This window comes from Pezoporus flaviventris, unplaced genomic scaffold, assembly GCF_033815535.1.
Source record: "Pezoporus flaviventris isolate CSIRO_AGI_PZ_B2104156 unplaced genomic scaffold, CSIRO_AGI_Pfla_v1 ptg000143l, whole genome shotgun sequence".
Lineage (NCBI taxonomy): Eukaryota > Metazoa > Chordata > Aves > Psittaciformes > Psittacidae > Pezoporus > Pezoporus flaviventris.
The window spans coordinates 964,636-990,399 of record NW_026892691.1 but is presented as its reverse complement, the minus strand read 5'-3'; the positions used below and the strand labels follow the sequence as shown (position 1 = coordinate 990,399).

The 25,764-nt window shown below is 37.0% G+C and overlaps 1 protein-coding gene across 1 annotated transcript in view; it reads right to left on the bottom strand.

The window, feature by feature from the left end:
* LUZP2 (leucine zipper protein 2) overlaps positions 1 to 25,764 on the bottom strand; it is a 181,916-nt gene that overhangs the window by 38,964 nt on the left and 117,188 nt on the right. The window contains exons 6-8 of the mRNA XM_061479194.1: positions 18,485 to 18,547; positions 15,113 to 15,175; positions 2,382 to 2,456 (exon numbers count right to left, since the gene is read on the bottom strand). Of these exons, the coding sequence (XP_061335178.1) occupies positions 2,382 to 2,456; positions 15,113 to 15,175; positions 18,485 to 18,547 (201 nt within the window). The remainder of the gene's footprint in view (positions 1 to 2,381; positions 2,457 to 15,112; positions 15,176 to 18,484; positions 18,548 to 25,764) is intronic.

Genomic DNA, 25,764 nt, shown 5'->3' with positions numbered 1-25,764 from the left:
TTTGCATGGAATTTTGTTTATAACATTCATCCTAATTGGTATTTTTTCCATAGGTTATAAAGATTGATTTTAATCCGATAAAGATGACTTCCCCCATGAGCATCACATGCTGCAGCAGTGTATAGCAAATAAACTTTTCATAATAACTTTCAAAGAATTTTTAAAGATTCATAAATCAAAGTATACCATGGCAAAAGTTGACGGAAGATACGGGTATGAGGAACATGCCACACTACATACTGCATACGTGAAATATTACGTATACAACATAAAAATATTTCACAGTTGTACAAATCCTAAGCAATGGTATTTGCATACATCACCTTGTTTTAGTTTATTTGCTAAACAAGTACTCTTTAGAACCTGACAAATATACCATGTTTTACATCAGACGAACGTACCCTGAACTGGGACCACAGAATGTATCTCCTAACTGGGAAAAAACTGAAGGTTTCTTTAAAAATAAGCAAACAAAACCAGTTAGTAGGGTACATTTCAATGGTAGGATCAAAGACAACCATAAGAAATCTAATGCACAGCACAATAAGGAAAATCAAAGAAACAGGAGATGGAATTAAGTTTGGTTTGTTTGCAAACAGACAAAACTGAATGACTTTCCCTTAAGATGTGTGCAGTGAGAAGGAATGCTGGATTATCAAAGAGATCAGATTTTGTACGAATTACTTACTAAAATGTATGAACCTTAAGTCAGACTGATACGTCTCTGACCTAATGGCAGTTGAAAAGTGAAAGAATTACTTTATCCATCTCCAGGATCTTTTAATTTCTAATTGACTTCTTTCTGTAATATGTCTTCTCCCCTACCTTTTCAATAAGTTACTGCATGAAGAACATAAATCACCATCTAAGAAAGTCAAAATAACCTCAAACATGAAACTGGCAGAGGTAGAAGACTGATTTTTCTTGAGGATGTGGACTCAGCCAATACAGCACTGTATGATTCTCATGCTCCCTGCAAATCATACTGATTTGAAACCATAGCTCTCTCATCCAGATATCCCCCTGGATAATTTCTCATCCTCTCATCTCCCACACCTGCCACTTAAGACATGGATGGACCGCTGACTGTCTCTTTTCAGTACACAGGTCATAAAGAAAAGGTCTTAACCAGGGAAAAAAGGTACCTATGACTTAAATGGTGTTATTGCTCTGTAGTTAGAACTAGTCAAACGTGTATTTCTAGTCTGATAATTCTCACTGGCATGAACTTTTTCTTCACTTGCACTGTTCTTTTTAACTCCTGCTTGCCATTTTGCAGCATGTATGCAGTGTACAGGCTGACTCCATGATGATTTACAAGAAGAAGGTGCCAGGCCTCTGGAAAGCCTACAGAACCGTAACGGAGCCCTGAATTAAAATCCCATAATTTTTAATAGGAAAGAAACAGAGAGTCAGAGAAGTCAGCTGCGATCAATCAATGTGCAGGCAGAATCCCTTATTAGCAGTCTCATTAAAAGTTCCTGGTATCATATGTTCTTTGCTTTCTCCTTCACAACTGCTTGCATTATAATGAATAACTGCATTTGGAGGATATTTAGGGCAAGTATTGCTCTCTTGCCATTGCCACAGATGGTGTGTTGGCACTAGTGAGATACCATGCCCGTGAGTGTTATACGAGCAAAGAAGGAACATGCTTAATTTTTAAATTAAGATGTGGAACAATTGAGTTCAGTGTGCTAACAAGAAACATGTGACATGACATAGCACCAGACTCACACAGAGGTTTGAATAATGCTGCTGTGAGCACTGCTTACACAAATGACATCTTGCAATGCTAGATGCAAACCCTCACTCAAGGGGTGATGGATTGATTTCAATGATTACAATATGGAAGATGAAAGAAAAATGCTTTTAGTGCAAGAGGCATACTTTTCGTTAGATGTCTAATGGAAACTGAAAATACCAGGAAGCCAAACAAAGAAAAAGTAATCTTTGATAGCATAGTGAAGCTGTTTTCCTTTCTGATAAACTGCTTCCTTATTGCATGACATTTACTCCCCAAACAAGATACTGACCCGTTTCTATACTGCATTTTCCTTGGAACTATAACTAAACCTTAAATAAAAATCATCTCAGTTACACATTCACATTAGTGTATTTTTCTTCATGAAGAATTGCATCATTTGGCTTGCTGTGGGTTTTTGAGATGTTTCTAATTTGGTCGCCCTCCTCTTAAATAACTTTGCAGCAGTACTTAACTCCATGCACCGTAATTAGTTCCACCGTTTTCAGTACATTACTCCCAGGTACATGCAATCAAGTATGCATCTAAATCATTGAAAGACTTTGATTTATTTTGTCAAATTACACCGGAATATTCACAGCTGATAAACATTCTTACGGTACCGTACACTTCTTACTTTGTCAAGGGCTGCCTTTTCCAGTTCATCTTTTGCAACTGCTAGTTTTTGTTCCAGATCTGTTAGCTGTTGTGCCTGCGGGAATAAAGAGGAAAAAGCTGATGCAGTCTACAGTGGTTTTTTTTCCCACCTTAATTTTTCATGCAGTGCTGGTGAGAGAGGAAAGGATATAAATTTTACAAGTAATATATATGAATTGGGTCAGAACTGCTTGCAAAAAGACCAGGCCTCATGGGCCTGTTTTTTTTTCCTGAGAAAAATGTGAGTTTTTATGTGGAAACTGGGCTCAAATCTGCTCCATTTATGTGAATTCAAGTTCAGTCTAATTTCAGTGTCAACAGCAAAAGTAATTCCATACAACAGAGTATTTAGAAATAAGCCACAACATCCTTATGGAAAATTCAAAGTATTCAATCGATTTCTATTATTTTGTTAATTTATTTGACTTCTGTCTGCAATTTGAACCACTGTTTTCTAGTTTTCAACATTGAGATGCTAACATAAATGTAACTCCCAAATAGATAACACCCAAATGTTCATCCATGTAGGCACCTTATAAAAGGCTACTATCTGCTGGCATACATGGGGTGAACTCCAGAGTTGTTTCTCCATCTACTTCCCTGGAGATATGAAAGGAAAATTCAGAAGAATGTTATGCAATTATGCAACTGCGTAGGAAGAAAGCATTTTGGTTCAAGTAGCCTGCACCCTGTGCAGAGGGGCTGTTGGCTTTTTATATGATATAACATTATTTTCCTGCTTAGTCCTTCAGAAGGAAATCTGGCTTTTTACAATGTACAGACAATGCACTGAGTGCAGGGGTTCAGAAAATGCTTTTAAATGCTCAGTAAATAAAAATGATTATTTCCTCTCCCCTTCCCTAAGGGCTAGGTACACTCGGACTTTAGGGAAATACATTCTTTGCATAAACTTTACAATTTAGAGAAGTAGGAGCTCCCAAACTCCTGCAGTTCTTAGCCCTGTCATTAGTAACACATACTATGCAACCAAAAGGAGTAAAGTACAGGTTTCTTTCATTGTTGTAGTTGCAAAATACAGTCCACTAGCTGTTTTCCATGTTTATGAAGGTAACCACAGAGGAAGACACTTGACTAACCAGTTCGCATTTCTCTCTTAAACTCTTCATTAGGTAATACATATTTTGTGCATATAAAATAATCGGATAAAGTTCTCATTTCCCAGTTAAAGAGCAACACATTGTAATTTTGACCAAAGTTCATCCCCAGCCAGATACTGTTTTCTTACCAGACTTTTCAAGATCACATGTACTCTGCTGACTGTAGCCTAGCTTAATGTATAGCCACATCACATAAGTGCTGTTTAGGGTAAACCCTACAAAATGTGGTTAAACTTTGTCTCTGTATTGAGGCAATGACCAACATATCATAGGCCAGAGGTGATGTGTATTACCCTAGGCAAGCCTGTAGTTGTCAGGAGATACCTCAAGTGGCATTTATTGCATTAGGCACAGGCTGTACTGGCTGATAAAATAACAAGAGCCTGGAATTTTCAGTTTCCTGCTCATTTAAACTACTTAGTCACATTTTAAAACAGGATTAGGCATTTATCTGCAGATTTATCAGATCAGCCAGTTTCATTAGTCAAAACCATGTACAATTAGGCAATCTTGCTTCAAAGTAGAAGTCAACTGCTTACTCAAGTGCAGAGAAGTCTCTTGTGAATGCCCCTAATTTCCACTGCATCACATTTCTTACACCTGAAATCAGTCACTAACACACACTCCCCACACACAGAACACTGGTTTGGTTCCTCAGTTTGGCTACTGACCATCCAGTACAGAAAGAATCCTTCCATTTCATTAGAATTTGCAACATTTAACTGGACTTACCACTGGCTCATTAGAGAAAAACTTCCTAACATACAAGAATCTTTCTAGAGTTTAGTAATATTTGCATTTATTACTAAATATAGTACTCACAATATACACTCACAATAAACATGGTTCCAATAAACATGGTCAAAATAAACATTAAACTTGGCTCTTTCTGATGCAGAGACAGTTTTCACTGGGTACTGGAACTAGACCAAGTAATTGCTCACATCATCATTTTAGTCATTGCTACTTATTAAACTGTCTTTACAGCATACTTACTTACACAAATTAGTACCACTGAAAAATTGAGTAGCTGACAGAAAGCAGGTAATGGTAGTTCTAGGTGACTGCTGCTTCTTTCCTTGCAGGGGAAAGTCTAGTGCTATTTAATAGATTGTATTCAATGAAACTGCAGCCATGTAAAAAGTAAAGCTGGAAGAAAAGTCTTTAATTTATGCCTGCCATTATAAAGAATTAATATATTGTAATAACATTGCTCACATCAAGGAAAACACCTGCAGTTTATGCTGAAGAGGTATTCTTCCAAAGGACAGGTTCATATGTATTAATAAAGTATTTCTGATTGCATTGTTTATCAAGCCTTATTTTTTGTAACACTGTTGTATTTTGATGGACTTGAACTTTCATGTATATTTATTTTATTTCACAGATTACTGAGCCAATAGGTCAGTGATATCAATCCACCTGACATCAAGTGAGAATAAAAGCCTAGTATTAAAAATGTATTTTTCATGAACCACTCACTTGAAAAGAGTGATATTTATTAACATCTTAGTCCTGAAACTGCAGAATAATGCCCAGTCCCTGGCAGTGTTCAAGGCCAGGTTGAATCGGGATTGGAGCCATCTGGTCTAGTGGAAGGTGTCCCTACCTATAGCAGGGGGCTGGAACTGGATGAGATTTAAGGTCCCTTCCAACCCAAACCAGTCTGTGATTCCATGATTGACTAAGTGATGTTTAATCACACGTTAAATAGATTGGATATTGCAAATTCCATTTTTTCCCCACACAAGCCTTAAAAAAAATCTTTAAGAAAAAAAAAAAAATTTACTTGACAACTTTTGAAATTGGAAACCACTTGACCGGAAACTGGAATAAATTATCTGGTAAACACAGTTCCACTGTGCTTATTCTGTGTTATTTGTATCTTAGAGAAACAGAGACTTGTGCTTCTAAATTGCACTGTTTAGGGTGTTAAATGTAACTGAAAACAACACTTTATGGCAGCTATTCCTTTTAATCAGATGTGCCGTGAAATCCAGACATTCAGCAACATCTGCGTAGTATTTTAAGCACTTAGAACAAAAGTCAGTTAAAAACATAATTTCTGCAAAGCTCACAGCTTGTACATTTTCTTAACGCCCATTAGTGGCACAATGCTTCTCTCTCTCATTTGTAACTATTCTAGATGTACATTAAAAAAAAAAAGGAAATAAGACCTATATGCTTTTTTATTAGCTCAAATGTCACTTTTCCTTCCCCAACCCTCATGTGTTTCCTTCACATAGAACTCATTCCAATGAAAGCAATGAATCAGCAGTTCTCTAGGGTTTTAATGAAATACTAGACCTCTAACTAAAGGAAGATAACTGGTTTCTCTTCAGAAATGTGTTATAAAAATGTGCATGAAGAGCCACCTCACTGACCTTTGCGCCTGGGCTGCCTGTTTATCTCCTGTAGGGGATTTCTCTCCCTTCTGATCAGGCCAGAACACCTTTGCTTGTATAACACCACTTGTCGTTTCCAATGGAAAACTAATCCACATGATTGATTACAGATACCTGCTGCTCTCTCTTTTGGAAGTCAGTATTTAAACAATTGTCTTGCTTATTTTAGCAGTAACAGAACAAACACTGAGGGGGTAAGCATTTTAAAATTCACATTAAGCATGCCAGAACTTTCTACATTTCCACCAGTAGTGCAAAGGAAACATTTACTTCCTCTTTTTGGGAGAAGATTAGTTCACATATGGTTTTCCTGCTACACGTTTACACAAGAAAAGGCTTTGACTCATCTTTCAGCTTCAGATTGGGGGTTGGAACTAGATGATCTTAAGGTCCTTTCCAACCCTAACCATTCAATGATATATGTCTTTCCTGCCATCCAATTTTTTTCCCTGATCTTTGGGCAGTTTGGAATTTGACAATATTTTATATCAGAAAATTTTGAAACTTTTCAATCCTACTGGGCACATAGACAATCATCATTATAATGAAAACATTTGGAAAATGTCAGCCAAAGTCCAAATCAATTCCAATTTGATATCAGTGATAAACCTCTCCTTATTTTTCAGTAGGAGCTGGACCAAGTCTGTAAGTTGATTGAGTAGCTGTACTGGTTAAATGTGGAGCTGCTGCCAGTAGACTTAAGTAACCTTGTCTCACAGTGACTTAGACATAGCTACTTAAGACTACATCACAGTCTAATGCAAGTCCAAGTCCTTAAGGCCGGATTCTCAGGACCATATGGAAACTTTTAAACCTGGATTTTTCAGTTCATTAAAAAAGTTATACAAAGTTTACAACTGTGTTGTGAAATATGCACTGTCAATAAATTAACAGACCTGAGTTACTAAGTACTTAAATCATATTCATATTTCACAAGTCTGTGATTTCAAAAACTGCATGAAACCATTCAAAAAATAGGACAGTAGACGGAGATTTTGTTTCAGTAAGGATATATATTCATTTTGTTATTATGTAATTTATGTCCTTACTGGGAAATACCTATGAGGATGCCCTTCTACCTTCTTTATGTCACTTATTTCTTCAAATTAAAAAAAAAATCCCCCATCCGCAAGTACCCTGTATTTTTCAGCAGCCAATTTTGTCTAGATCTTTAGGTTCCCCCTGCGTTGCTAGCATAATGTGCAAGTATTAACATATTAGTAATGATTATATCATAGTAACAACATCCAAAATGCTAATATGCAGCATTTGAAATAAAAATATGCACCAGGAGAAAGATGCCAGTGTAGACAGTGGCATCTACTTTCTAAGCAAAACACAGATAATCTAGATAAGACTTTCTATATACATTTTTTTTCTCAAGGTTATGATATCACACTATTTCAGCCTTCAGGGGAAAATAAAAAAATAGCCACTACTAAAGAAATAAAATTAAAAATAATAATCTTGGGCTTCATGAAAACAAGAAGTACTCACAATACAGTGACAACAGACCACGTACCAGAAGATGAAGAAATGGTCCCTATCTTAACTATGTTATCTCAACATGATAGGTATCTGAAAAGTAATCATGGCATCTCTTACTACCCAAATATCCTCTACAGATATTTATGCAACAGCCCTAACGTATTTTACAAAAATCAACTAAACAAATCTCAATTTCCTGTCTCTCCCAGAGGCCTCAGCTTCTACTGAGACAAACAACTCAATAATATCCTGTCTTAGAGCATTTTTCTACTTCCAGTAAGTAGCCAGATGTAATCACAAATTATTAATAACCCAAAACCCAAAATCATACATCCAGTGGGCAGCAAACAACTATGTATCTAAAATGTGCAAACACATTGACTTGATCAAGGAAAAAGATCTCCAAGTGAAAAATTAATAAAAACATTATTAAAAAAAAAAAGTATCATAAGCCACCTCATTTGGAATGGAAAAAAAACTCCTAGCAGTTTCTAAGACTGAAATACAGTATCTAGTAGGAGTTATAGGGATCCTAAACCATGAAGACTATGTTCAACGCTCCTTATGTGACAAAACAGAAATGCCTCAAAAGGAAGATTCCACAATCTCTTATCCTAGAGGTCAAAAACATCAGTTTTCACTCATGATATATCAACCCATAAATCCTGCACAGCTGAGCCCATCAGTCATCCACCTTGGGGAACAGCCTGCCAGATTCATCAGCAAAATACCCCAAACTGGCACAAAGTGTATATGCAATCCTACTATTCTCAAAACAGCAGAAATTGACTTCTGCGAAGTTATCACATTCCAGAAATCCACAGATAAGTAGAATAATTTCACATACCCACAACTTCAAAGATGAGCAAAATCTACACTATACTTCTATTCCCTCAGCCATCAAATGCAATTGCTTTGAGGAAAATACTTAGTTTTCTTCCTGCTATCCTGATGACTTTCAAAAAAAAAGGATACCCCTTGAAGAAAACATGTGTATCTTCAAGGAAGCCAAAGTAATAGCTGTACATTACCACACTGCAACTTGAAAATTCAACTTTCCCTAACAACATGCTCCTGGCTGTCATATATCACCAGATACAGCAACTTCTGTGGAGGAGCTATTAAACATATAACTTGACTGATTTTGTAATTACCTTGTATTGAAAATGCTTTGAAAGAAAAGGTCATCAATCTTTCTATCTGGCTTTGCACAAACCAATGTACATAAACAGAATCAGAGCATGAAATGTAAATCACTCTCTAATTCTGGGCTTGATCTACATGTTTAACAATCAAATCACTGCAACAATTACTCACAAATGTTTAGTGATGCTAGCACAAAGATGTTCACCCCTGAGCAAAAGATGAAGAAAAGCATTTTACAATACTTGTAGTCATCATGCTGTCACCTTCACTCAAAGACCTTCACTAGAAGGGAAAAAATCATAATTTGAAATAATTACTCAAAATAGTACTACCAAGGCCATCTCCTAAGGTGTGGGCAAATTTCTTGAAATATTTCATAGAATCCTAAAATACCAGGTTGGTAAGGACTCTTATCAAGCTTATGCACCAGGCCTCCCAGGCCCCTTTCCAGGAGCAGCTCCCCAGCCAGGTACATCCCAGCCTGTGCTGCACTCCTGGATTATATTTTTCCAGGTGCAAAACCTTATGCTTGTTCTTGTTGAACTTTGTGAGTTTCTTGTCAGCCCACTCTTCCAGATTATCCAGGCATTCCTGCAGGGTGGCTCTCCCTTCCAAAATTTCCACTTCTGCACTTAGGTTGTCAGCAAACTTCATCAGGGTACACTTGATCCCATCTTTCAGATGACTTATGAGAAAGTATTAAATAGTGGTGGGTTTTGGTGAGTTGATATAGGATTTATTTTCACTATCATCTCCACCCCTTTTCAGCCAAATTTGAATGCCATGGCACACAGAACATTTTTTTTTTGTTTTGGTTTGTTTTTTTTCATGTAGTCCTAAACTTTTAAGCAAATTGCCTTAGGCAAAAGATAATTTTTCTGTCTACTACAACTCTGTCCAGCTACAGATTGATAAGAGTTTTCACTTGATTGTTTTCTGTTCATCATGGTTGTGCATCATCACTTTTATTGCTTTATGAAGTGGTATTTGGCTCTAAGGTCAAAGTTCCTTACAGACTCAGTAGAGTGGATGAAGAATCAGAAGACTGGAAAAGAATAGGTGTGATACCCATCTTCAAAAAGCGAGAAATTGAAGATGTCATGACTTACAGATCCATTAGTAAAACATGCTGAAAAGAATAATCAGGCTACCTATCTAGGGCAAAGAGTTTTATTTGGTATATGTACCATCTATGAATGCAACAGCAAACTAAACATATACTCATTAAATATTCTGGTGGCATCAATCCAGAACTCTGTGTGTCACAGAAGACAGGACTTGTTTAAATTTATCCCGACAAACTGGAAAAAAAACAGGATGACATTCACTAAAGACAAGTCTTAAGATGCTAAATACAGACAGGAATAATCAATAAAACAAATACAGACTATAGAACAGTAGGGATGACTGACTCAAGATGACATCACCACTGAATGTGTCATAGAAAAGGCAAAGAACTCTGTGGGTACAGGCTATAAAAATCCTTCTGCTCTGCTCAGCATGAATGAAATGTCCAGTTGGACTTGAGTGATTTTAGGGCATTGCAAATGAACTGAAAACAAAGAAAAAAAGTTCAGATGTGACTAACATGAGGCACTAATGGTATGTAAACATGTACTGAGAAGCAAGACTAGAATGCAAATATCTATCTACATACGTTAAATTAAAAAGTACACTCTGTGAGAGACATGGGGTAATAATCTCAAAATATGCAAAGAATGGCTTTAAAGGAAGGGGTTTAAATGAAAAACAAGCTACTCTCAAAGTCTATGACAGCATAGTAACTGATTGGCTTCAATTTCAGTAAGAAAGATTCTATGCATATAACAAAACATTTCCTACTACTAAGGCTAAATGACTAGAAGAGACAAAAGCAGCAGAAATACATCGAGTTTGAACTGATGATAGTTCTAAAAAGCTTAGATAAGCATTGTGAAAGAATGCCATGCATATAATTGAACTTTCTTTGGAGTCAGAGAACATGGACCATCCTTTCTGTTTTCCATCACCTCCTAAAAAACAGCTTTTGCCAGAACTGAACCAGTGATGGGATTGCCAGAAAAGAATTTTTAATCTTAGTAAATACAAAGTAACTTCCCTTATTTATGTATTTAAAAGGAAAAGTCTGTAAGAATATTTTCAGACTTTTCAATTCATTGCTTATCGGATTCTGTATTGTAGGCACTCTTCATCTTCATCCTTCATAAGAAAAGGCCTTTAGAAAAAATAAACTAAAAAAAAAAAAAAAATTGCTCAAAGAAAAATAAATTCTTTTTTGACTAATAAAATGATCAAAGAATAACATACAAGCCACATGAGACCAATGAGATGAATTTTATCAAATAGAAAATATCATAAAATAAGTACAAAAATATAGCTAAAGGAGGTTCAGTTTGCTATTTTATTAATTCGGTTGTCATTTCTGACAAAGTCAAAGGAAACTTTAGAGAAGTCTTTGATAGTAATCCTTCAAAAAAAAAAAAAGAAAGCTATACATTAAAAGTTTAATAATAAAAAGAAACAACAAACCAGATTCTATTCAGTTGCTATATGACGTGCTGAGATCAGCCCGCTTCTTATCCCTAAAAAAGTCACTGGTTTAAGACATCTGGGGGAAAAAAAAATAAAAATAAAACTATTATTTTGCATTACAGTTATGTTTGCAACTGTTATTTTGTAATAGTTTGTTTTGGTTTTCCTAAGCCACATTGCAGAGATTCCCAAGGGAGGTCACAAAAGATCCCAATGCTGAGGAAACAAAACGGATGAATAAGCACACTACAGTCAGGACATCCTGTCTGAAATGTAGATGAGTTGTAGTCTTCTCTCTGGAAATTTGGTTTGAAAGGCCCATAGGAAGCTGCCCTCAGTTTTCTCTTATCATCTCCTTTTAACACTGAGCTATCGAAGTTACATTTAGCATTACAGGGCAATGCAAATGTAACAGCAAAGATAAGAACATTGGTTTTGTCCTAAATAAATCAATGTATAAATAAAGTTTAAGGAAAACAATGATGCTTTCTTACAAAATTTTCTTCAAGCAAAGAAGGAGTTTTATGGTACTTGGAACATAATGAAGAATCCTTTAAAATGCATTAAACAGGCTCATTTTTCGAACATATGAAGTCAGCTGAATTCTGCAGTTGATAACAGTTTTAATACAAGTAAGTGGAAGTCATGGGTGAAGTAAACATACATTTACAAAATGGCTGGATTTGGGTCAAGCCTGAGTGCCAACTGTATACAAATAGAACTGTATTGAAAACTTTTTCATCTTCATAACATGTGCAAACACACAAAGCCCTTCTGTAGAAGGTTATCACAAATCTAAAATCATTTACCCAATTACTTGAAGCTCAGACAACAATGTTCAAGTTTAACACAAGCTCTCTACTAAGTCAGGCCTTTGATATTTTTCTGGGGTGGTTTTGAGTTTCTTTTTCTTGACTCATTTCACCCCTTTCTCATTAGAGAATGCAGAATCTCAAAGTCTGTGTTACAGAAATAAATACTTTGCAACTCCAGGAAACAGGTTTGCTGAGGCACATAATTAACTACTGTTAAGGAGCAGAATGCACATGGTAGCATCAATTTGACTTTGGATGCAGGAATGGTATCATATAAATATTTACCACATCCAGTCAGTATGATGTAAAAACAATTTCACATAGATTTGCTTTTTTTTTTGACTCTGCTGTAAAATGGTTTTGACTATAAATGTCAGTTTAGCTAGGTTAAGTTTTTAAAACATATCATAGAATCATAGAATAGTCAGGGTTGTAAAGGACCTTAGGATCATCAAGTTCCAACCCCACTGGCAGGGGCTGGGACACCTCACACTAAACCGTGCCACCCAAGGCTCTGCCCAACCTGGCCTTGAACACTGCCAGGGATGGAGCATTCACAACTTCCTTGGGCAACCCATTCCAGTGCCTCACCACTCTCACAGTAAAGAATATCCTTTGCATCTTACATATAAAGTCAATTCAGGTGTTTCCCAGACAGAAATATTTTCTTGAAACAAGTCCTTGAAACAAGAAAAGAAAAAAGATTAATCTGTCTTCTCTTCCTTATATTAGTCTGTGTAAGCAAGTATAAGTCTAAATTTGAGGTGTTGACAGGTTCTGCTTAGTCCTTTAGAGAAACTGAATGCTCAGTAACTGAAACACTACTTACAAGCACAAAAGAGAAATGAAGGCAAGTAACAATCTGCTCTTAATTTGTGATACTGCAATCCATAGAAACGTGAATTCAAGTGTACCACCACAGAAACAAGCTAGACCACTGTGAGCAGAGGTTGTATCTAAACAAGCTTTCCACCCTCTATCAAATGGCTTCCACTCTGTTTGGTGTTTCAGGTCTGAAGACAGGCACACACACACAAATCAGCATGCTCAATCTCCCTTAATCTCCCCTTTTCCATATTTTACACAATTATTTAGGAGGATAGCATAAACTTGCTGCTCCCTTTTCTGCATAAATCCTCCCTTAGTCAGGAAAAAGATCAACACAGGAAAAATATTTTTGGCTACAATAAATGATGTATCGAATTAGCAAATCAGGCAGTCAGTATCATACAGAATTGAATATGGTCAAGAGATGTTTCAGGTATTTGCATATGCAGTTCTCAGTATGTGGGACTTTGGAGTCCATTTTGCGATTCATTAACATCATTCGCATAAAGTTCTCAAAGCATTTTTAATTACATTAGTTCATAATTTCCCTAAAAGGCATGTTAACATTTTCCCTATTTTGCAAGTAAGTGCATTCAGAGCAGAACTTGCCCTACGTAACTTGGGACCTACAACTGAGCTGGTAGCCTGAATATCTCTTCATATTCAAGATCTATGTCTATTCAACATAGGCCAAAGAGTTTAAGGCATAACTCATTTGGCCAAATGTAGACATAGTCTTTAGGAGAAGATAAATACCCCATACTCCCACAGCAGTACTGGATAACTCTCCAAGAAGAAACAGAGCCTGTTGTGCAGACATCCATACCTGTTCAGATAAGAACCACTTCTATTCACATTCACATGCTGCATTGCTGCCATTATAACACAAGTAACATACACCCCTCCACCACAAACCTCTGATCTTTACATCTGAACCTTAACTGTCATGGTTTACTGGATTAAGATGGATGGTTGGTTTATGTATGCCAGCAGCTTGCCAGACAGCCTTTCCCATTTATTTGTTCACTTCTTTGTGCTCCTGTCATCCTTTTCCTCTTCTCTGAGTTGTTTTCAGGTGGGCAGCACTTACCAAGTGTCGCACCTTGCGAAGCATTACTATGCAACCTAGCACAATTCTGATTCATTTTGGGGATCAGTGCATATTAGCATAATGAAAACAAGTAGATACCAGTACTGAACAATCCTGCTTCAGCTAAAGAAAACAAGCTTTCACACCCAGGCAGGATTAGAAATTAGAACCTTTTCCTCTGCTCAAGCTTTCAAATATACCTAAACTGAGCCTGAAGAAAAATATATTATTTTTGTTAATGCTAGTTGGTATTAAAATTTAACTGTCCAGGTGCATAATATGCCTAGTTTTTATCTCTAAATCTATTCCCCTGGTCTGGGCCTTATGATGACCAGAAATAAATGCTCCTGACAAACCTTGGAATCAACCTCTGCAAGAAAAAAAAAGTTACACAAATCATACTGTGTTTTTTAAATGAGCTATGATATTTCATCTTCACAGTACTATACATACAATAGAGAGACAGTAGAGACAGTTAAACACTTACAGAAGGCAATTTGGACCTCATATTGAGCTGAATTACTTTGCAAGTAATTCTATCTCTAGTCACTTTGAAGATGACTACTTATCTTCATCCTTTATGCCAGGAATAAAAGCACTGCTCAATTAGCAGTCTCCAGCGAGGTGACCTGAATCTCCCTCCTTCTTTAACAGGGATTAACTTCTCCCTGTGTTAACAAGGATTTGCTGCGCTTCAGCAGTGTATGTTTTGTCATGTACCCTCCCCTCCCACATTTTTTTTTTTTTATCAGGGCCATGGAGGACTGCTAATCAAAGAAAATACAAGAACCATCTCTAAAATATACTATTGTTCAGTTAGAAAGTTGAGAAACATGTTACAGAATATATAGAATAGGGCAATACCTTTTGGCCACCAGCAGGAAACTGGAGCATTGCTTTATGTGAGCATGTAAATACAGATATTCATAAATTAAATACTTGCCACTGCATTTCTCTATTTAAAAACAAAGACACCAGACAAGGATTTAGGCTTTGAATCTTCTCTTTTTTTTGCCTCAGAAAGCAATATAATAAAAAGCACTGTCCCTGTTATAGTGGTTTGTGAAATTAAAAAAAAAAAGGAAAAAAGAGAAATAAGAATACATGATATTTCTGAAATTGCATGATGATTTTATGTCTGGTTTTGGTGCTTTGAGCTCTTTTCTGTGTGGTGAGAAGGAAATGATTCCTTACAACTACAGTAATAAAGGCAGCTATTATACTCCTAGATTACTTTAATACTATAGTAACTCTAACACCTTAGCTAAGTATAGAGAAATAGAACTTACCTTAAAAATCAAATCCTTTTTCCCATAACGAAGCTCTTTCAGCTGGGCTTGGATCTTTTTTGACTGAAAATGAGGAATGCAAAATCAGGTTGTTGGGGTTTTTTGGTTTTTTTTTTTTTTAGCTACTTACTTTTAAAGTCAGAAAAAAAGGTAGCCAGTTCTGAAAACAGCAGAAACTAGATCAGCTTTAAAATGCAGAAAAAGAACCAAAACCAATGTCAACTGCTTTTCCAGGGTAGCAGGTATAAACCAGGCAAAAGTGCCAAGAGAAATGTAAAAGGACACTCACCTAAAGCACGTACATGAGATGATACTTCTGTGAATAACTATGTGGATTACACATTTTCAACATGAGATGTTATCAATACTTTCCTTGAAATGTAACTGAAGGCATCACCTTCGATCATCTTTTTCCAAGAGGGAAAAAGGTTCCATAGCATTAAGCATGTTCTTTGTAACGACCAGGAATTTCCATGTGGTACCCAAAAGAACTAGGTTCTCAGTCTGTGACCCTGTGCTCCAAAACAGGCATAGTTACACTGATTTATATCCGTTTAGGATGATATTTATTTTAAATACTGTCACATTTATCCTTAAATAATTTAAAGTAATGATTTATACGTTATTGTATTTATTTATACACAACAAAATAGAAATGGGGCTTTTTAATACTGCACCAAACTATCCAAGGAGCATTATTTCACCCTTTATCTACAAATCCTTCCAAAGTAATATTACTTTTTTAAACAAAATCCAGAGTCTCAACTGATATTCAGTACATTTATTAGTTAATGCCAAATATTTAGAACTCCTTGGAATGGATTAGAAGTTCGTTTACTGAAATAGCAGATCAATAAACATAATATATTACAGATGATAGTATATCTTTCATAAACAAACTGAAGCTTTTGGGAAGATTTTATGTCTTTCCAACTGGTGCAGCCAAATTCAGTGACAGGCTTCTGGGATGGATGAACGAATTTAAAGGTAAAATTTTAGAACCCACTTCAAGTAGTTAAGGAGGAATGCCATATGGGTTATCACATTCTGTAAGATACGAAAAAAATAGCTAAGATAAGCTCAGTTCAGTTCTTTCTTCTGTAACTATATTTGCTGTTATTTCATCTACAGAGCCATCTAGAATTCATCTAGAGTGCAACTAGAAGTGTCCTCTGGTCTGGACCTGGACCATATGATCAGTAGACCTATGGAATATATTCCACTTGCACATAGGCCACATAGAAAACCTTAACCAACTTAAATTGTTCCATGAGTTGTGCTTAAGAAAATATACAGTTTCTGTTACACAGCCTGATGGCTGTTCTATAGTGGCTATAGTGGGATCTAACAGTTACAATTAAGGTATCACTCATTTGCTCAATCACAAACCTGTGATGAAATTAAGAGTTACAGAGCTAAATGTATTTAGTGTGTAATTTAAGTTTAGACTCAAAAGCCCGCATATGACCTGTCATTCTTTGTGATAAAATTTGGTTGGTTTGGGGGTTTTCTGCATTTCCTGGGAGAGGACTCAAAAAAACTGACACCTTTTAGTGCAGTCAGTGGGATAAGATCCTCATAAAAACCTGGGCGATATCAAACTTTAAACCAAAGCATGTGGGAGCATTTCCTAGAGCATACCCCTTTCTGTGTTCTGGGAAGCCTGAGGTTTGCACCACCCTCTCCAGGGCTCTGAATTCTCAGAGAAGCAAACCCAGCCCTGTGAACTGTGCAGGAACACAAGCATGCTCTCATCTATGCAACTGGACAAAAAGGAATCACAGGGCTCATTACAGCTGTCTGCATGCAGCCCCAGAGAGCAGAACAAAGCAGGAGCTTCCTGGTAGGCAAATCTATCCATGAAGGCTATTTGATCTAAGAATTAGAAGGATACTGATTTCACACAGTTGTTACACATGGTGACTATACTACTTAATTAAATAGCAGAAAATACACTGTGTTTCTCTGGCTGACACCACCTAACTGGCAAAACAACAAGAGGAGGATGCTCCTGCAGTAACTTTGCTGGTTCTAATGGCACTAACCTGCTTAAAAGCCACAAACTTGCTAGGATGATTCATAACCTGAGATTCTGAAAGTTTAAAATACACTCACAATCCACTGCCCTGAGTGTTAGTTATCTTAGGTTTATTTTGCTGAAATTCTCCGACAGCCAGACTTGTCAGACTACAATAAATTTAATTTGAGGCTTTGCCCTTAGATTTGACAACATTTATGCAGCAAATATTACAGACATAATCAGGGAAAAGATCTTCAAGTTAATCACCAAACACTGAAGACATTATGCAACTAGGAAAAACAAACTTGAAAAAAAATGGATAAACAAAAGCTATGTTGCACACGCTGATTTTTTAAGTAGTAAACAAGGGAAGGAAGAATGTTTGTATTCATATACTGTGGCATGTTTGAAAGCAACAATGGTGGGATAGGAAGACAACATAGATTTTGAGGAGCTACAAAAAAATACCCCAAAACCCTGTTATTTCCAACTGAGGATTGCTAAGTAACCATGGTTGCAGATATTCAGTTAGGCCAAATAGCTAATATAACTAGAAATCACTATTTTGACCTCATAGCATTGACCTCTGAGTTAAAAGGTAGAGCCTTTAATGCAGAAAACACGTTCAAGCATCATTATGAAAATTTTACCCAAGAAGCAAAGTGTTACGTTTGCGTTTCATTCCAGCGAGGTTACAGAAATTACAGATGCAAAAACCATAACTAAAGTAATGTAAATGAGTAAACCAGATTCGTATACAGTAATACACTCTTTCATGAAAAGTTAAATAGCTAAAGGGACTGCTCGCATGAATGCACTCACTGGTAGATTTATGTATTAGCAAAAAAAAAGGGCTTTTTTATCACAGACTGTCTTTACTACCTTGCTCCTCAGTACAGAGAAAATTTCTTTCCCTCTTTTTCATACAGTGACCCTTTCTCCTTGAAGTAATGAAACATTATAGTAATCTATAATAATAAATCTTTCCTGTCTCTTCATTAATTTCAAAAGAGATTTAGCTTTTCCTGTCTTAGTCTAGGCATGGAGAGCAGTGAAAGGAAATGAAGTTTATATATGTTATAGGTGTATAATATACATCAACAGAGCTATATATACTTTTCATTAGCATCCCCAGACATTATTTTATTTGTCTAAAACTTGAGTTTGCAGCTTGCTAACACATTTCAGTTTCTTCTAGTGAAGTCACAGAAATGAACTGAGATAAGAGCACTTTAAGAATGCTCACCATACATTCAGAATCTATAATCTATACTAATACCTCAGCACAAAAGACTTTGATGCAAACTTCTTTTGAGTATGTTAGATTTAGAATATAGAAGAAACTTACTTACTTCTTCTGCATGAATACCACAAAGCTTGTTTCCTGATAAGAGCTTGGTTTTGAGGCTTTTGTTCTAAGAGGGAAAAAAAAATAGTTTTATTACTGAGAGTTACTGAAATATTAAGGGAACAGTAAAACATACTGGTTTTATTTTACACATGGATAACACCTTCCAGTCCCCAGCAGACACAAATAAGATATATGTATCCTGGCACAGTGTCCTCTCTTACAGGATTCTATGATTCTATAACTTTGCATTAAACCCTGCTTTCAGGGGAACAGCACTGCACATAGAAACCTAGCAATGTAGCAACTGAAGCAATTTAGATTGGATACATTGAGGTAAAAAAAGGAAAGAAAAATCCCTCTAGTTCTTTCCCGGTGTCAACTACGTAGCTCAATATAATTTTCAGTAAATCATTATAGCAACTGAGTAATAGGGCCAAGATCTCACCACTTGACCTTGATCAAATTCATGGGGTCTTTCTGCTAAATACCTGATAGCATTTTTCCAACTCAACATGATTTTTCATGTAGGAGTTTTAACTGTATTTCTTCTCATTTTCAGGAAAAAGAATAAACCCTGATAAAATGAGTTTTCAATAGTCTGGTAATTCTTCCTGCACTCCTCAATCTTCCCCTCTACTCTGCCCTGGTGAGACCCCATCTGGAATATTGTGTCCAGTTCTGGGCCCCTCAGTTCAAGAAGGACAGGGAGCTGCTGGAGAGAGTCCAGCGCAGGGCAACAAAGATGATTAAGGGAGTGGAGCATCTCCCTTATGAGGAAAGACTGAGGGAGCTGGGTCTCTATAGTTTAGAGAAGAGGAGACTGAGGGGTGACCTTATAAGTGTCTATAAATATATAAAGGGGGAGTGTCACGAGGATGGAGCCAGGCTCTACTGAGTGGCAAACAATGATAGGACAAGGGGTAATGGGTACAAACTGGAACACAAGAGGTTCCACTTAAACTTGAGAAGAAACTTCTTCTCAGTGAGGGTGACGAAACACTGGAACAGGCTGCCCAGGGAGGTTGTGAAGTCTCCTTCCCTGGAGACGTTCAAAACTCGCCTGGACACATTCCTGTGTAACATTATCTAGGTGTTCCTGCTCCGGCAGGGGGATTGGACTAGATGATCTTTCGAGGTCCCTTCCAATCTCTAGCATACTGTGATACTGTGTGTGATATTGAATAATTGACAGTGACATGTAAAGACTTCTCTGCAGTGAGAATATCTATCAAAACTGTTCAGAAACATGAGTATTCAATAAGCAGATCTTCAAGTGCTGGTCATAATATGCTGAACATTAAAAGAAAATTAAAAGAACACCAAAACCAACCTCTCATATGCTACACTGCATTTCGGGAATGAGTAGTTATTATTGAATATTATTGAATAGCAGTAACTTTCTTGAACATTCTGCATGAGAACAAGCTAGCATTAGAGAAAAAACAGGTCATTCCACCCAGCTCAAATTGAGGTCCACATCCCACTGAAACTCTGTGTCCTGGGTTCAGCAGTAGCAGTCATGTTTCTCCTCCTTGGTAGCTGGTGCAGTGCAGTGTTTTGACTTTCGGCTCGGGAACAGAGCTGATAGAGATGTTTTGGTTTGGCCAAGGACTTTGTGAGCCTCATGCTCTGCCAGGGAGGAGGGGAAGCCAGGAGGAAGCAGAGACAGGACACCTGACCCAAACTGACCAAAGAGCTATTCCATACCACAGCACGTCATGCCCAGGATGTAACTGGGAGTTAGCCGGAAGGGCTGGGAGACTGCAGGGTTGGAGGAGGTATCGGTCGGAGCTTGGTCGGGCTTGGGGGGCGAGTTATCGGTGGGCTGGTGATGAGGTGTTGTATTCTCTTCCCTTGTTATTTCCTTTATCATTATTATCATTGGTGGTAGCAGTAGTGATTTGTGTTATACCTTAGTTACTGAACTGTTCTTATCTCAACCCGTGGGAATTGCATTCTTTTGATTCTCCTCTCCGTCCCTCCGAGAGCAGGGGGAGGGCAAGAAAGGGGGGGAAGTGAGCGAACGAATTACCTGACTGGGTTTAAACCACGACACTCTGGAAGCTTTACTTCCAAAATTAAAAGCTTGGAGGTTTTCTTGGGAAAAAAAACCCAACTTTTCTTATTAAAGCAAATGCAAAGAAACTAAAATTCCATTGAAGCCTCCTTTGCACAATTCCAAAATAAAGTAAAGATACATCAAAATAAAAATAACATCTTTTCAGATGTTTCACTGTCACTACCTATTGTGCAGCAATACACACTGCTGCAGAAACAATAAATCTTTTCCAGCTGTTTGACACAGATACCCACAGTTCTTAATGCAGCAGAAAAGAATTGGGATGTTACTTTGAGGCAACCCAGATTCTGCCTCACAAAATATGATTTACAAAGGGCTGTTTGTTTGTGGAGAGAGAAGAAATACTGCTCTACTAAGTTTCACACTCTTACTGTTTGTTCTTCATTTGAAAATGATGTTGTAGCTCATCACAGGCAGCACCTTATCATACTAACCACTGTAGAAATACAGAACATGTCAACTGGCTCTGCACAAAGGGGATTAAGTAGCAGATACAAGATGAACAGAGATATATCAAACAGAAACCAAAGAGATGAAGCACACCCAACACATCTGTTGCTCACCAGGGGTACATCTAAAAGAGCTCTGTTGTACTGTGATCACACAGTAGATGAGACCGGTTTCACATAAAAGATCAGCATCACCTCTTGGGATGATGGCCAAACACTTGTGCCAAAGGCACTTTTGCATTAAGGAACCATACTTAATTAACTCAGGAAGTCTTGTTTTGACTAACTAGCTTAAGTATTCTCCAGTCCCCCTAAAGCCTGGTGATGGTTGGCTTAGGTAACAGACTCTGTTCATATTTCAGATCTAAAGTAAGAATGACCTGCAATCCTTACATTTTTTACTCTTTTATGTTCCTTTTGCGAAGCCTAAGCTGCTATAAGAAATAGTTCTATTGGTACATTAACAAGTAACTTCTACATGTGCTATTTTGAGAAGACCCTGCAGCAACCAGAACACGAAGAACTGAATTCCTACCATCTCAACAGGACATAAATTTAGTAGACAGTTGTCACAATTTCTACATTTTGTGCCAAAGTAGCCTGGAAAAGAATATAGTTGAAAGAATTTGTTCAGAATCAAAACTTGATGAAAGTATTGTAAATTAGGGGATGGACTGCATTTTGGAGGTTTAAGAGGATTCACCAATTCTGTTTCATTATCTGTGCAGTCTATCAGCAACAAAACAAAACCCAGAGTTACCAGAATGCAGGCAAAATAGTAATGATTTAATTAATTTGCACTTAATAATGTGATAAATGAGAGCAAGCATCAAAGATTACAGTTATCAAGAGCACAGTAAGCAGGAGCTTGTCAGAGGTAGATGACAACTTCTTGCTTACAATTTGAGTGATTTAATGTTATTTTAAAATCACGTCAGTGTTAAAAATAGCTTTGCATCCTGATTATTAGTGGTAATTTTCTATAGCAGAATGCTGAGTATACCAGTATGAACACGTGAAGTGTCAGAGCCTGGTTTGACGGGAATTCTTAGTTAAATGTGGCAAAATGAATTCTGATCAGATATATATTCTGTAAGTTTGATAGAAAGGGACTATTCAAAATCAGATCAATCCATCAATGAAATTTTTAAGTTATAAACGCTTACTGAGTCACAACAGAAGTTCTGACTTTAAAGTTTTACGTAAGGGTTCAAGATGATGCTTCCTATTATCCTACTAAGTATCCTTCAAAGAACAACAACAAAGAAGTTAAACTAAACAGAATTTTACACAGTTTTTATTACACCTATTTCATTTCTTGATAAGTGCTTCGATGGAAAAGATCTTTACATTTCAAGTTTAAAAAATAAAAAAGTATGAAAGTTTAACAAATGAGTTAAGTATCTGTAAGCATGTTTTTAATAGCCTCTTCTAAAATTATACAGCATAATTATTTTAAATAGACATGGCCTTTTAGGTTTAGAGAATGGATACTATTATATTCAAAATAAATAGGTATTTTAATTTATTTTACTATCTTAGAAAGCTTATAGCACAAACTGTTAGCTGGAGTGTTTGCATGCAATCATAATATTCAGCCAAGTAACTGCAGTAGCTAACTCTGAATTTATTAATTCTTTTAGCTCGTTTTGTACCAGTAGTTTCAGTGCATCCCTAAATTCAGGCGCAGAAAACTGCTGTCAGCAGTTGCCACATCTGCAAGAAACCTGTTGTCTCTTTCCATGCAGTCAATTCTTACTGTCCTGGTACCTGCACTCAAGAAATATACCACACCGAAGTACAGTGTCTATTCTGTGTCCTCAAAAACCATGAGAACTCTCAGTGACAGCTAGTCAGATTTGTTAACATATTCCCCATAGAGCTTCCATATTGAAAATAAAAAGCTTTTTTCCTCATTCCTAAATAGATATTTCAGTCAGTCCCTGGGCAGTTGTTGTTTTTTTTTTTTTCTCCTTATACTGAAATAACATTCTTATCTTATGTTTGGGTTCCAGTTTTATTCTGCTATTACTTTCAAGACGTGAGACCAGGCTTAACAGAAGCTGAATTCATTCTATGAACACTGACAGTAACCCTACATTTAGGCTGCCTAAAGATCTCCCACAAAAGCACATAAAAGAAGCTGTAGCATCATAGCTGCTCTGCCATCATGCCTTTGGAACCCGCAAGAAAAAAAAACAACAAACAACCATGCTTGCTGGCTAGAGGCATATATATTCCCTTATATTCCCAACTGTGGAAAATAATCCCTCCGTTTCTATCATTTACTCTCCTGAATAAAAGGCCAGCAGCCAGCACCCATGTTATTACAAAAGGAGCAAACCCTAACATGCTGGACTGAGCATGTCACCTCTCCAGAGAAGGGGGAGAGAAGGAAGTAAAATACAGAGGACTGTCACTACCTTCACATTCCTAGAAAACAAGAGCCATGATGCCAGAGGTCCTTTCTTTCCATGTTGTTAAATAATTTTACTGACTTTTAGCTCAGTAAAATTGAGGTCTCTTTCCCTCTCCTATCTCTTTCTCTCTACAGTATCAATGGATAATGGCTGAAAGGCGTGAAAGAAGGTGTTTTAGTGAGTTGGGTTTTGTTTTCTTTTTTTTTATTCCCATCTCCCTGTCACAAAACTCAGAAAGACTTAGAAAGAAAAGCACAAAGTATAAACTTGAAAACTCAACAGAATCACTTTTACAGTTGCAGTTTTAGTTCTTTCTTTCTCTGTAAACTCATTTTATTAAAATCATTAGTTACATAGCTACGCTGTATTTTTTGTAATATCCTTTTTTAATTTAGTATATACAGTAAGTACCGTATGAGGCAAGAGTCACAGTTTATAGGCATTAAGTGTGACAAACTATCCCTGCATTCCGTTTGAAGGGGGTTATCATCACTGTAAATCTGAAGTTATGGGGATTAATGTTTAATTGATGTATCATATATTCTCTAATGGGAAGGTCAGATTATGCCACGATGTAAAAGGCATAAATTTTCAGATGCGATTTCTTGAGGTTAAGTTACCTTGACCTCTGGCCACACAGATGAGTGCTTTAATACTCTTATGTTTATGTTTCATAATGAGAAACACCAGTATTTTGAAACAGCATCAGATGTCAACACACGATGAACAAACTATATAATGTACAAACAACAGTACATAACAAGTTTGTTTGCCTGCTAGTCTTTGAAAAGCACGAGGACATAAGGTATGTTCAAGGAAAGAAAATCACTTTCTCAGAAAATTATTCCCAGCAACCAACTTCAATTCACACATTTATCTGAGGTCTGACAGAGGTTGTTTGTTGTATACAAGATAAATCTGGCTCTGCCTCCCCTTGATGAATAGCACAAACCCTACTATGAGGAGCCCCTGCTCATTACAGGCACATTTCTCTCTTATGGGCATCGTATTAAAAACAAAAAGTGAAGAGTAAAAAAACCAACAACAAAACCTTGAACTTGCTTATCAGAAGCGTCAGGGCCAATTGCCAAGATGAACTGTTTTCCATCTCCTGTTAAACCAAAGTGGTTCACTGCACCTTTAGGAGGGAAATGAGAAGGCAGTAACAGACCAAAATCAAATATCTGGAGTTATCTGATATCACCATGTATTGGTATCCATTTTGCTCTGGATATTAGCTTTGTACTTCATGATGATGAAAAATGTTTTTAGCAGCATGAAACAGTGACGGCTTTAATGCCAGCAGGGTTGGCTCAGCCCTTCATCTTTGTGGGACAGGTAAATTGAGTTTCCTGCACTCTACTATGTGAGGTTTTTCAGATAAGACCTGAAGAACTGCAGTTCTACTTTCTTTATGATCAGTGAAGACACTGTCTTTTTTAATAGGCGCTTCCTTAGATATTCTTGAGGATGTTTTGAGTCTTTTTTCCCCCAGATTTTCAGTGGTCAAGTGTGCCAAACAGCTGAAGGACTGTGTCCCACCAATGTATTTTAGTGCTGATGCACATATGAACTGCACACTTTTCACATCTGTCTGGATCTAAACTCAGAAAGCACAATTGTCCTTCCAGCTCTGAATTTCTGGGAAAAGCCCACTTTCACCATAGAAGCTGCTATCTTTAGTTCTGAATTACAGGTAGTGCAGATGAGCTGAAGGAGTTGATAGGCAAAACACTAAAATATTGTATCTGAGATTTTAGCTAGAATTTTGTGGTGGGTGCCACAGGACACAGGTACAAGTATTTAGATACACACTAACTCCATGAATTTGGAAGTAACAATGCAATTTTCTAGTGAACTGAGTAGACTCCCGTTGTTTGGTTGAGAAGTGCTGTGTTCACAACTTCTTCCAAACATTAATCTGGAAGCAGGCATTGAAAAGAAAGGGCAGAGTCAGAAATATCGCTAAGCACATGGAGCTTCCTCCCGAGAAAAACAGGTTTTGCTGGTTTCCCCTTGTCTTTGTGTGTATATGACAGTTAAGCACAGCAATAGCCTAAGTCAATATGAAGGTCTCTGCCCTAGCAAATAAGCAATTCCTTATGTATGAGACACAGCATGGCCTGCAGTTGTGTCCCATATAATCCCATGGTGTATGACTGAAATTCAACACCACTTTCTTCTGTCAGTGCTTTATCAGTTAATCAGCACTTGCCAGATGACATTGCTAATTCATGCACCACTGCTATTCAAGTCCTGACAAGTTTGTTGCAGGTGGCCTCTGCTATCCCTGTGCATCACCTCCAAACCTCTCCATTAAGGAAGTTTTGTT